We start from the raw sequence: 13,003 nt of genomic DNA, 5'->3' as shown, positions 1-13,003 counted from the left end.
TTGTCCGCTCATCCCTATATGTGGTTGACTTGTCAGGTTGTGGAATGATACATCGACACACCTGTCATTGCGGACTTGATGATCGATAGAAGCAAGCTCAGCGGTGCCATTGCGCCTTCCCATCAACGAAGACCTACCGGTCATTCGCTCCAAACCCAGCACAGCCGCCAATGTTTGATCTCGTTGCCTTCTTGCGGTCCGAAGAATCCACAAAGCTTAAGCGAAGCCTTCCACCGCGAAGGCATTTGAGTAGCTTGTAACGCACCGAGCTATAAAGGACCGAGATTCTACCTGTACTTCTCGCTACTGAATCGACTGACTGAGTAAAATCGTAGGCTTGCGGGTGACATATCATGAATATATACACGTAAACATACAACTTTACATAGCCGTGCGACAAGAATAAGAATCGCGGTGCTGAGACGACGAAATTGGGTATTACGGAGACAGGTGGTGAAGGCGATCAAGCCACCCGCGAACGAAGTCGACAATCAACTCAAGATAGAGGGAGTTTAACCTTCGCATTCTGTCGCGGCGCCTCAATTCCCCTCTTCCTTAGTGTCTTCCCCACCCTCGTCAAGCTCATCTTCATTCTCAGCGTCGGCCTCATCGTCGGACGTGATCTCATTCTTACTTGAGGCAGCGGGATTGCGGAGGAATTTGAGCGATTCCACGGCTCCCGTTAAACGCCGGACTACCTCTATTAATTATATCCATACCGTCAAATCAGCGTGACTCTAATTTTCTTGGTTTTACCATCGAGGGATATATGCGGGAACACTTACCGGGAAACTCGATATCATTGGCCTCGGGTATCTTGTCTTTCAGCCTATAATACATCTGTCGAACTTGGTGTATCGTCATGTGATTCAAAGAATCATCTTGGACTTCTTTCCACTTGATATGCTTTTCCGAGGGGTAATTCAGTGTTTCCAGTCTGAAGTGACAGAATCGTGCCAGAGTCAGCGATTGTACTGATGGATGAGACAAATATCCAGGGTACGACATACCTCTTGATCAAGGCATAATCATTCTCCCTCTTGTGACCCTTTTCCCATCCCCATACTTTCGTCGGGTATATCTCATCGGACCACTTTTTCCTACATTGCACGACTGTCCTCGTTCCCCCCATCTCCTTGACTACTAATTCCCATGGAATACCTTCACTCTCCATCTCGTCTCTGCCCAGAGACCTGTTCATCTTCTTGATGCAATTCAACAAATGCTGTTTCTCCTCAAGACTCCATTCGCCTGTCACGCGTGTATCGTAATGTCGTAACTCCTTAGTATACCTGTCTCGACAATCGTGATACGTCCTTTCGACTATCTCGGCTATTTTGCCCCAATTGTTGGGATGAAGCTCGTATGCTCTGCAACGACATTGACAATCAGCCGAGAACCGAATACATATGTGCAGAACTACACGTGGGGCATAGCGGATGGTGTGAATGACTTACCTTATCAACATAGCATCCTCTTCCGGTGTGAAGTGCCCCTTGTGACCGTTAGGGTTATACATCCTCTGCACCATTTTCAGAACGTATCTGCCCGGTCGGCCAGGAACAGCGCCCGCTGACACACCGAAAGAGAATGAATCAGCGATCCAACAATGATTCGCAGAGAATGAACGAGATGGCATACCCAACTCGAGCCAAAATGCTTGCCATCCTTCCCTGCCGCCCGGAAATGTGGTAGACGAAGCCATGATCGTGTCTACCAGTTGTGCATGACTTAATCGATGTACCTGGGTGCACGCTACAATATCAGTCTCTTTCGCATTCACTTCCAAAATTGAGGTTCACTGACCTTCTGGTACGATTCAAGCACCTTCCTAATAGCAATCTTCTCGTCTTCTGTGAGTTTGCCTTTCTTATAGCGTAAGACTGCGAAACATCTCGAGTTCAGCGTGACTCGTCGGCTACATTTTGAAAGAGCAAGGGAAGACTTAGTAAGAAAGACTCACTCCCGAGCCGTTCCAGCCTCCCTAGCTCTTTATCCGATACCCAATTATTCGCGAGCCAATCCTCCATAGCATTCTGATCCGTCAATCTCGCTCGTAAAGTCACGTCATCAACCTCGTTCTCACCCTTGCGCCGCTTGCTAGGGGTCTGCGACGACGACGAAGCTCTAGATCTGGCTGTTGACGGCGCTCGGACGGCCTTAGTGGTGATAATCGGTTTCTTGGGAGTCGAGGGGTTCGACGGGCCAGCTTGAGAGAGGGATACAAGGGGTGTAGTCTGCGAACGATCTCGTTTTTTCACTCGCGTTTGCGTTGGTATCTCTACATGCGGAACACTCTGCTTGGAGGAGACCGTACTCTTCTTACTGGACTTCTTAATAGCTCCGTCACGCCCGTCAGCTTGTGTGGTGGCTGCCTTTTTTGACTCGTTTGAAAGAGCATCGGCCTTCTGTTGCTCTTTTAGGAACTTCCGTTCAGCCTTCTCAGCTTTACGCTTCGCTCTTTCTACCTTACTTTCCGTTCTCTGCTGATCTACGTTTGAGCCGTTCGAATGCGAGATATCGGCGGTGAAGACATCCCCGTTGCTTTGCTTTGGCGGTTCTGTGGAGTAAGCGCCTTGATCCTTCTTGGCCTTCTTCAGCTTTTTCGCTTCTCGCCTGGCCTCCTTCTCTTCTCTTGATCGCTTCTTCGTCAGGATGACTTCGGTAGGAGGTTCTGGTGATTGCGGAACTTGTCGAGAGGGGCCTTCGGACAGGCCAAGCGATATGCCCTCCATGATGAAGCTTGCTTTGCAGATATAATAATCAAGTCAGCGTCGGCATGTTTTTGGGCTACGTACATAAATAAAATTGGAGAGATCTACATGCAAATAACCGGGCTGTTATGGTGATCACGTGACGTGCGACTTTTATCGGATCCCTCCTTCCGTTTGTCTCATCCAAGCCTATCTTTTCACTTATCCTCGATGGCATTAATAGCTCCCCTATCACTCACATAGTCATTGAGACTGGATGGCTGCGCGAACGGTGAATCGTAGCAGGGCGACTTGAGATGCGCGTCCGTCTACCTCCCTCGGTCATCTCGCAGATCGAGTCTCATCTTTGTCAGGATTTCCACCCAATCTTCACTCTCTCAAATGGCCTTAAGGCTCCCCATCCATATCCGCTCGCCCATGGGACATCTGCAAGAATACAAAACTCTGATACCGCAGTAGTTTCGAGCTCAAGCAAAGCGAAGCGTCGACTGCGACCGGTCTCTGATCCTATACCGATATCGGCAGGCTACCTCTTGCGCAAGTCTATATCCACCACCAACCCTGACGCTCCCCGCTCTCATTTAGCCTCCGCACACCATCTACTGACTTCCGAAAAGTACATACGGTCAAGCGTATCATCATGCCTCAAACGACAGACCACCTACTCAAGACTGATTCACGGATTCCTTGATCATCCTCACGGCCTCAAAGCTATACGAACGCTGATCGAACGATCATTAAAGGAGAAAATCCCAATATCGATACCCACTTTGACATCCGTGCTACATTCGACATTGCGCTCAGATGACATCCACGACCGCATATCGATCATCAACACGATATTACCCGTATTACCTGAACAAGTGGATGTACCCTTACTGGATGTGCTGCTTAGAGTGATCATACGAGATATCAACCCCGAGCCATCCGTAATCGAGAAGATGATCAGTGAATGTCTGTCAATCTCAGATCAAAAACGTACGAATGAAGGTCTTTCAGGACAGGGGATACTGCGAGGGAAAGAAGACTGGCCGTTGGAGGTCTGGGATCTGATGTTCACCTCGTACTACCAGAGAGGGGACATCAAAGGATCGTTGATCCTATTAGACGAATACAAACAAAGCATCGATGACACCTTGAAACTCTTCTCAACCTGTCCAGATCGCAGCATCTCGACCAACGGTGATGTTGAACTGAGTCAAGCAGACGGAACGGCAACGGCAGCATCGGTTTCAAAAGTCTATACCACAATAATGAACACGTGGCGAAGGACCAGTCAAGTATCAAAGAAAGGCTCGAAATTACCTCGTAATCTCGCTCAAGATCTAATCACTACCCTAGGCGAAGAACATCGACCGTCTTTAGGATTCTTGAATAGCTGGATGAAAGCTGAGAATCTAGCAGGGGACAATAAAGCCGCTAAGAGTATATGGGAACTGATCAACAATTACCCCGATGAAGTCGTTGGTGCCGATGCACGAAAGACGAAAAAAGCAGTGGAATTGCCAAATGCCGATAGTTGGCTAGCTCTTTTCCAGCTTTACCTCAATACCGCAGCGACTGCCTCACCGACTTTGCACAATTCCAAGGATGAACCCAGATCCGATTTGCCGCCATTACAAAATTCGATCCAGAGATTACTTGATCAAACATATAAACACCCATCTTCGATCGAAATGACCGATCTGCTCTTCAACACTATTCTCAAATGCACTCTTCAGTCTGTCCAACATCTATCCTTCACTCTATCATTAGTCACGCAAATGGAGAAATACAGGATATCGCCTGATCGTAAAATGGTCGATTTGATATCCTCCGAAATTATGTGCATAATTCGGACATTACCTCAACAAGAACAAGTACGACTGGGTATGGATCTTTCGGGTCGAGGTAAAGATACGGCTAATTATACGACTCAGAGATTGAAAAGGAAAAGAATGGGATTGAATCTCTTAGAATGGGATCTAGTTTCCGAGGCCTTACATCGGATACGTCAGGGAAATGAAGGAAGAGAAGATGTTATCTGGTTACCGCTTTCTATGCCTATCGCTAGATTGCGCCAAAATCAGAACCAGAACCAGAACCAGAATCTCAACCACGGTGATAGTCAACCAACTTCATCGATATTCGCGAATCAGCTCGAGAAAGAAGGCAAGAACCAAGATACACCTCAAATGACTTTACCTGAAAAGATCTTACCTTCTCTGATCATCTTGTTGGAGAGGCTGATCGGGTCCTTAGACTCGCGGAAGGAAAGGCAACACCTTCCGCAATAGTAGAGAGTCGATGGACTGTATCAGGCTTCGGGTCGTGTTGCAGACAGCACAACGCGTATATGTAATCACCTGTCATCGTTGTTATTTCTCGGATCCTCTTCTGTTTGTATACCTTGGCGACCTGTTGTACAGTGATGTATTGTATATATGCAGGCATGATCGGGACAAACCGCTGTGGATGATGCACTCCTGGAAGACAGCATTGTATGATACATGAAATAACATGAGAATCAGGATCTAAGTTTAACAAGCAAGGCACATTCGCAAAATGACCAACCATCTATCTCATACCTATTGTACTCCGTTTCTACATTGATTAATCTCTACAATGGCCGATGGTCCTGTACTCAACTAGTACATCGGTCCAGAATAATCAACAAACCCCACTCCTACCCCGACTCCCTGCCCTTGTCCTTGAGCGTTCATACTCTGATCGGTCGTCAAACCATTCACCGCCATACCCATGCCTCCAAGGGACATTCCGTTCCAGAAGATCGGTGTCGGTTCATAGAAAGTTTGTAATCTTGCCCAGAGTTCCGTTGGGTTCTCAAATATCTCTCCTGTACCTGTATTTGCGCCATTCGCAGAATTGTCGTTTGACGTGTTGACATTTCCATTTGTACCGTTGCTATTGTTGTTATTGCCGTTATTAGTACTGGTGAACGGTACAGCGGTGGGAACAGATTGCACGAGAGGTAAAGAGATATCTCCGTTCGTGGCATTTGTCGAACCGTCATTGCCTATGAACCACATTGATCCTGGTTGAGCATAAGGACCGACGGCGTATGCCTCGGGAGCTGAATTGGGGTTGATCATTGATTCTTGGAATGGGATCGGCTGATTACCATCGATGTCTTGACCCAAATATGTCGAAGGCTGGACGGCCTTGGTTGGCTGCTGTTCCTGCTGCTGCACTTGATTTGCTTGAGTCGCAGGTGTGATTTTGGCAGGAGCGATGTGTTGGTTGGCAGAAGAGGTGTGATTTAGATCGCGACCATCCACTTGTCCACCCAGCAGAGCAAATAGCATGTCTTCCCCTTCAACCGATACCGAAGTCTCGGTGCTTTGTTTTCCGACAACCTGAGGATATCGGTTGGCTACCAAAGCTTTCAGGATCGGCAAAAGAGACTATGAGAAAAACATTGAATGTTAATACCTAGCAACATGGTGCGAAGATAATTGGGCATATGCAGCACATTAAACTCACCAAGACACCAAGACTTCGCTTACTACCATTCTCACCAATCATATCGCATGCCTCGCTCAATTCCTGGTAAGCCGATCCAACGAACGTACTTTCCAGGTGAGGTCCACACCAAATCGCTAAAGCGGCCATCGAGACCGCCGCAGAGAAAGTCTGGACCCAAACCATCCAGCACCTCGCCATGAGTTTGGGATGTTTGCGAGCCATATAATACGATGTGAGAGTAATAGCGTGACATGCTCTATAAGTCATAGAGACTGTTTCTCGGTCGGCGTCGGAGAATACTACCGACTCGCGAGGCTGGGATCGGATTCGTGCTACGAGGCGTCGAAGGGACGGTCGGAACAGGTACACTACAGAATCGACATGATCAGCGACAGCGCGCAAACAGAGCCACTATGCATCGATTAAGCTTACACATCGCTTTGTAATGACACACTATAGATAAACAGATAGTCAGTCTCACGGCTTCTCCGCAATACCATGCTCACAACTCACTTGAAGTTGTTGTGGACTGTAAAGCCAAGGCATCGTCCCCCGAGAATCCTTCCACCGGCGGTGGAAGAGGTTCTCCTCGCAATAACGGACAATGTAGCCAAGGTATAGCAGTGACGCTGGACGGACGACAAATCCTGTAAGCTGCGCGGCTTGCGAGATATGGAAAAATGCTAAACTCACTCAAACTGCATGAGCTTCTGCTTGACGTCCTCAACTTTGTCCCAATTAGCAGGAGCAGAATCAGGCAGACAGCCCTGTGCATGAAGCAAGTCAGCTATACTACTCACATGATGACATCAAGTAGAACTTACAATGTCGATTACCTGAGTCTTCACCAGCTTCATGAAGTCGAACTTCTTCAAGGATAATGGGGCCAAATTCTTCGGATAGGCGGTCTCGATGTATTCGATCGGAATGGCTGTTCTCTGGCCGTGGTTCAGACATATGAGACAATCCAAGACAAAGGTCTGACGTGAACAATGCATTCAGTCTTTCACCTAACCGGGATCATGCTTAGGCGAACGACTCACGTCATGGAAGACTCTGCGACGGAATTCCCGTTCTTCTTCAGGTAAAGAAGGATGAGGATCCTTATGGAGACCAAGCTGAATTCGATGGCTCAGTTGACATAACTACGGGAATAGTCGACAAGCTTGAACTTACCTGCATCGAAGCAGAAGTCATCTGCCTCAACCAGTAAAAGTTGGAAGCTCTTGCTCCTCTCCAACCAAATCCGACAAAAAGGGTAGCGAGAGCCTGCGAATCTTCAGTGATCAGATGCGTCGCATGAGAGTTGGTAAGGCAGCTTACTAGGGCTTGTACACCAGCCACACTTGCTGCCCAGCCGAAGCGAGTATCGAAACATCGCTGGAACGCATCCCAGTATTCGGCAACCACCAGATTCTCTCTATTTTCGCGCAACAAGTACAATTATGAGCGGTCGTCGGGCGCAATATGAGACATAGGCGGCACTTACTGTTCATTTGTCATGTCAAGATAAGTGTCCAGTGTCAATACGATGAAAACAACGGCTAATTTGTGGGGTGAAAGTGGGTTGGATGGGGTCGGCGCGAACACAGCTGGCTCGTAGACGGCGTCGAATTCTTCCTTGTGTAATACAGTTTGGCTAGGAGGCTGTCAGACGTTTTTCCGCATTGACGAAATGGCGAGTCAACTCACTACCACACGGAAGTCTTCCAGAAGTTCTCTGCACTCTTCTGCACTTGTTCTCTCGAAGGCAGGACTCTCAGTATCTTCTTTAGCCTCTCAAAGACTTGATGTCGCTCATCGAGATCTTCACCGGCTTGATTACCCACGGTACCGATCTGCATCGCAGAACAGAAGTCAGTAACAATCAGCCAATGCAATCAAAGCTACCGTGGAGTTTTATTGGGACAGAACGCACGATCATAGCTGGGGCAGCGTTCTCGCCTGCCCACTCATCTTCCCTCTTCCCTTCAGGAGCCGCGGCATCTTCCGTCAACAGGCTTTCTACCGCCATCCTTCCTTGAGAGCTCGACCTTTCCGCAGAAAGCTGGGGAGTGGCCAGGATCATACTAGAATTCGAAGAGTGTTCTTTTCCAGATCCCGAGCCTGATTTCGGAGAATGATCGGGTCCCAAAGAGTCTCGCAGCACTAAGGGGGGTGGAGGGGGCAAAGAGGCGAAGCCTCCATCTAAGTACTCAGGAGCTAATAAAGGGTGATGCTTTGTGTGAGTCCTCGAATGTGATTGGAAGAGAGCCGACTCGAGCTGTGCGATTCGTTCATGTAGTTGTTCCGTCGATGCTAGTACCAGACGTTTGCCCTGCATACAGCTCAAGTCTCCTTCAGGACATACTAAAGCGCAGCCTCTTCTTCGACCTGGACACAAAGCAAAGCGGACATTTAGTCATCTACTGCCAGAAGGCGAAGATGTGGTGTAAAGGTCGCAGACTCACAATTTGAACAAGGGAAGACTCTATCGCATTTAGCTTTGAGCCTCCTACACTCGGCACAACTCTTCTTGCCGTCCTTGCCGTCTTTATCGGCCTTCTTGCTATTCGCATTCTTATCCTCTTTGTCCTTTTTGGCTTTTTTGTTACTGTTATTGGGATTCTGTAGGGGAGCACTATCTCTACGTTTCAATCCTGCGAGGGCTAACGAAGCTTCCATCTCCCCGGGATCACTCAGTGGTCTAGCATCATCTTGCGAGATCTCTCTGTCCCGCTTGATGGGCCTTGTAGACGTGAGAGACGAAAGATAGCCTTGTCCCGATCCTGACCAGGGCTGATCGGTGGTGAGCGGTCTTGGCTGATGCGAGGACCAGACTCCATCTGGACTTCCGTTGTATGGTCGAGCTGGATCTTGATTAGGTGAGGAATTGGAAGTTTGCGGTGCCCATGATCCCATCGGAGGTAAACTTCCGTTCTCCCCTGATGCAGGCGTTGAATTTCTTGAATTACCATTAGCGTTAAAAAGAGACGAGGGGTTGTATCTTTCCCCGGGTATCGGTGGTGGCGGCGGATAAACCATGATTGAAGGTTGTTGCTGTTGTTGTTTGCTATCAGTCTTTGTAGGTGTTTGATCGGCCGGGACGATAGTTGGATTTGCGTTCTTCCTCGGTCTACCTCTTTTAGCTGGGATCACTGCATCTGGCTGCACTGAAGCCTCTTCGGAAACAGGAGCGGGTGCTTTGGGGGATTTGCGTTTCTTCTCTGCGCTTTTGCTGGGTTCTACAGGTCTTTGTTGAGAAGTGGGAGTATACTGCGGTTGGGTGGTGTACAGCGGATGAGGTTGTTGGTATTGCTGCTGATGAGGTAAGATGTATGGAGGGGGAAGATATGCTTGGTGCGGTCCTTGTCCTTGTCCTTGTCCTTGGCCAGGTTGAGGATATCCTCTTGTGTAAGATTCGTTGGAAATGTTCGGGTTGGGCGGCGGGTACTGGTGAATTGTCAGCTTACAGTTTCGCCGTCAAGCATATGGGCAACACCGTATTTCAAATCCGAAGAAGTGAGTGCAAAGCTGATCAAGATACGACTATTGCTGACAAAGGTCATGCAAGGAGGCCATACCTCGTTTCGACTCCGGATACACCGCATCAAACGAGAACGGTCACCGCAGACCGAGAAGACCGGAAATAGTAGGCCACACAATCGTCATCATCGCAATGCAGGAACAAGGTTCGCACGACTTGGCACTCCGCCTGAAAGTGTGATCGAGAACAAGGCTCTTTTCGTGACAAACATCCTCGAAGTAAAGTACAAGGACCGGGGGTGAGACAAAGGCAAGCTGGATCGAAGGCGATGTGGGCTCCTTCGGGGAAAAGTTGGAGACGCGAAAGCGGAGAAAAGGTGTAGTTTGAGTCTGGAAGGCAACTCACTCCGTTATTCCCATTTCCACTCCCACCTGGACCTGTCGGTGGATAATTTGAAGAAGGCATGTGGGGCGATTCTTGAATTCTATGCTATGGTTCAGTTAACGTAGGGAGTGAGGGTGTGCGAGTGCTGTCGACTATGTTAGGGTGAATTGGTGCCCGAATGACCGACGTTCGCACGAGTCTAGCGATGAGTTGTGCTCTTGGTTTCTGCCCGATTATTTCGGTCTTCTTCTGATCTCCTTCTGTGTATTTGTGGTGAGTCCTGTATCTGCTGGAGTCTCTCAGACGTAGATGATGTTTGACGCAGAGGTCGGTGTTGTATGAGGCGGCGACAATTGGAAGACGGTTAGATGGTTGATGAAGAGGTGGGTTTTTTTGATGGTTGATGGTGGTAAATGGAATGGCCGTGATTCCCGGGAATGTGAAAAAAGAACTAGAGCAGTTAAGAAAAACGGCTAAAAGGGGAAAATCGCATACTGGTATACCGTCACCGGGTGCTCTTTTACCATACATACGAAGATGGATGAGTAATCTTTTTCCCCGGATACTCGCACTGAGGTTATGATCATGGCTTTTCATTGGTCCAACTGTAGCCCCCTTGAGGGAATTTTAGACCCGATCATCCTCAGGGTAAATTCGATGAAACCTTTCCATGTCTAATGTTTCCTTCTACAAATTTGCTTCCATGCACATAGGGATCTGCATCATGTCACCAGGTCATACCTCCTCCTAAGCAAGGCTGAGACAATAGATTTCTGCAGAACACGAGTACAACACGCTATCTGGTGTCGTCTTCAATGGAAACGTCGTTGGTGGGTAAGAGATTCATTCTAATAATCCTGCATCAGATCGTTCCGGGCACATGAAAGTCAAGTCAGAACAGACCGACAAAAGGTGGGCAAAGCAAATCTAGAAGACCGATTGGAGAGTACGAATCAATTTAGAATTAGAATTAGAAGGAGGAAGAGACACGTCGTACTTCCACGCAAGTGATCGGGATAGATCGTGTAGAGACAGGGGTTTATCCGTACCGAGCATGGTGAAGACTACAAGTACGTAACAAATAACAAGCGTTCAGTCCGACCTTCTACTGCGAGAATCGGAGGTGGGCACCAATCTGCATTTGTCGTACTCGAATGGTCATATATCCTGGTGGAAGCATGCCTACAATCGGCCCCACTGACGCGAAGAACTCGTAACAACCACTCAAAAACGGCTATCTGACTTGACCGAAGCATCCAACAGACTCTTGAGATCTCGGCATGTGCCCTTCCGTTCCGCCAGAGCCTCCTGATACCTCTTACGCAGCGTATCTGTGGCTTCATAACTAGTATATCCGATCAACGCTCCTATCGTACTGGCATTTTGACTGTTCCTTCTCAAATGAAAACGATCTCTGAGCTTGGACGCCGAAGACCTTCTGCTCTCCGACCCAGGATGCCTCTTGTCGGCTTTGTGTATGTCGGCCGATCCGCCTGATGGAGTTCTGCTCATCATCGGAAGTTCCGTCAAATCTAACGAAGCTCGATCAGACCTGAATACAGCGTCATAGCTTGAATTGATATCAACGGGGGCATTGATTCCGTGTTCATCTGATTGCTCTCCCTCGCAATCGTACATGCTAACCCGTTCTCGAAGATCGCGGAGGGTATCGTACATCTCTGTATCTGGTGTTGTACAGCACTGGTCGATGGTACTGTAGTTGAAGGCCACAACTCAGCTCGGATATACGACCTTCCTCTCGCACTCGTAGAAGGTATGAGGTCGGGAACTCACTTGGAGAATGCGTCCAAGCTTACTTTCCGATTCTCCCTGCCTTTCCAAGCTATATGATGCATTGCTCGACTTATCTCGACCGCCTCATCATCTCCATCTCCAGGCATTCGATAGGTACGCCCATCAGCAAGGTGCCATGCTGGGTTCTGGCTTGGGTCTTGGGCGTGAAATCGCACAGAATGATTCCTTGATCCAGCAATCACGAGGAGGCTACATCGCCCATATGAGGAGATGATTTATGGTCAATGTCCCAAACGTCGACATCGACAACGACGCTAATTTGGTATTGATGTGATAGGTTACTCACAACCTCTGTTCCGCTTCTGAAAATTTACATACTCTCATCTGCTCTAATAAATCGCCTTGTCTCCCAGGCTTATTCTCAGCCAAGCTTGCTTTTTGTGTCTGGGGCAAATACTCTCTTACGGCGTCGGTCATTGACCTGATCGTGATCAGGTTCAGCAATTCCACACAACCGTTCAGCAGGTCCTATGCTCCAAGCTTTTATGGTATGTTTCGGGTGCTCGGCATGACTGGCTCACCGAGTATCGAGATCCCAAAAAGTCTGCGTTACACCAGGTAAAGCCAGTACACTATCATTCTCATTCTTGATCAAAACCGAAGAGAGCGTCGATGTTGATGGTGACGATTTGATCGCCTCGTCAGTGGCAGGCGATACGATGATGGCGGGTGATCCAACCGAGCCGACAGCACTACCCTTCCTCGCTTGCGTTGGCGTTGAAGCAGATGAGTTTGAATAGAAAGCATTGGTCTTGGTCTTAGTATCGGTATCGGTATCGGCCATGGTATTTATCGGCGAGCGTTTTCGACTTCGACTGTGTGATCTGATCAACCTATTTAACTGGGAAGTATCTATTCTAGCAGAATCATAAGCGGTTGGAAGGGTAGATTCGATGGTATCGTCCCATCCTGGATCATCCCAGATACTTGGTCTTTTCTGAGATTCAGCTTTGGCTTCATCCATGATTGATCAGACAGACTCAGGTGGCTGTAAGGGTGCAATACGGTGGACCTCACTCAGTAGAGCAGCAATGGCTCAGTCTCGCAATAAATCACAATCACATTCAGCCGGGATCTTGTGTGTTCTTATACCGTGAAAAGACATGGGTCATCAGTCAACGATGATGACGTTGATGTGATGTTGCTTCGGGTCACTTTT

At 48.3% G+C, this 13,003-nt stretch overlaps 4 protein-coding genes across 4 annotated transcripts; 1 reads left to right on the top strand and 3 right to left on the bottom strand.

Moving 5' to 3' along the window:
• Positions 1-539: 539 nt before the first annotated feature.
• Positions 540-2,735, bottom strand: I303_105551 (uncharacterized protein; the record flags this gene model as incomplete). The annotated part of the gene is made up of 7 exons (XM_018408300.1): positions 540-700; positions 786-937; positions 1,011-1,370; positions 1,458-1,572; positions 1,642-1,744; positions 1,807-1,883; positions 1,964-2,735. The coding sequence occupies 7 exons, from the start codon at positions 2,733-2,735 to the stop codon at positions 540-542; spliced, it is 1,740 nt and encodes a 579-aa protein (XP_018261991.1).
• A 275-nt stretch (positions 2,736-3,010) lies between these two features.
• On the top strand, positions 3,011-4,990 carry I303_105550 (uncharacterized protein; the record flags this gene model as incomplete). The annotated part of the gene is made up of 1 exon (XM_018408301.1): positions 3,011-4,990. One exon carries the CDS (start codon positions 3,011-3,013, stop codon positions 4,988-4,990), a length of 1,980 nt encoding a protein of 659 aa, XP_018261992.1.
• A 351-nt stretch (positions 4,991-5,341) lies between these two features.
• Positions 5,342-10,110, bottom strand: I303_105549 (uncharacterized protein; the record flags this gene model as incomplete). The annotated part of the gene is made up of 14 exons (XM_018408302.1): positions 5,342-6,118; positions 6,198-6,547; positions 6,612-6,632; positions 6,693-6,808; positions 6,873-6,946; positions 7,004-7,159; positions 7,223-7,297; positions 7,356-7,448; positions 7,503-7,599; positions 7,669-7,818; positions 7,872-8,017; positions 8,098-8,552; positions 8,630-9,611; positions 10,051-10,110. 14 exons carry the CDS (start codon positions 10,108-10,110, stop codon positions 5,342-5,344), a joined length of 3,552 nt encoding a protein of 1,183 aa, XP_018261993.1.
• A 1,143-nt stretch (positions 10,111-11,253) lies between these two features.
• I303_105548 (uncharacterized protein) lies at positions 11,254-12,808 on the bottom strand (the record flags this gene model as incomplete). The annotated part of the gene is made up of 4 exons (XM_018408303.1): positions 11,254-11,743; positions 11,824-12,033; positions 12,131-12,265; positions 12,366-12,808. 4 exons carry the CDS (start codon positions 12,806-12,808, stop codon positions 11,254-11,256), a joined length of 1,278 nt encoding a protein of 425 aa, XP_018261994.1.
• Between the last annotated feature and the right edge of the window lie 195 nt (positions 12,809-13,003).

The sequence above is a fragment of the Kwoniella dejecticola genome, chromosome 6 (assembly GCF_000512565.2).
Source record: "Kwoniella dejecticola CBS 10117 chromosome 6, complete sequence".
NCBI classification, from domain to species: domain Eukaryota; kingdom Fungi; phylum Basidiomycota; class Tremellomycetes; order Tremellales; family Cryptococcaceae; genus Kwoniella; species Kwoniella dejecticola.
The sequence above is the reverse complement of the archived record's forward strand: the minus strand, read 5'-3'. Positions and strand labels throughout refer to the sequence as shown.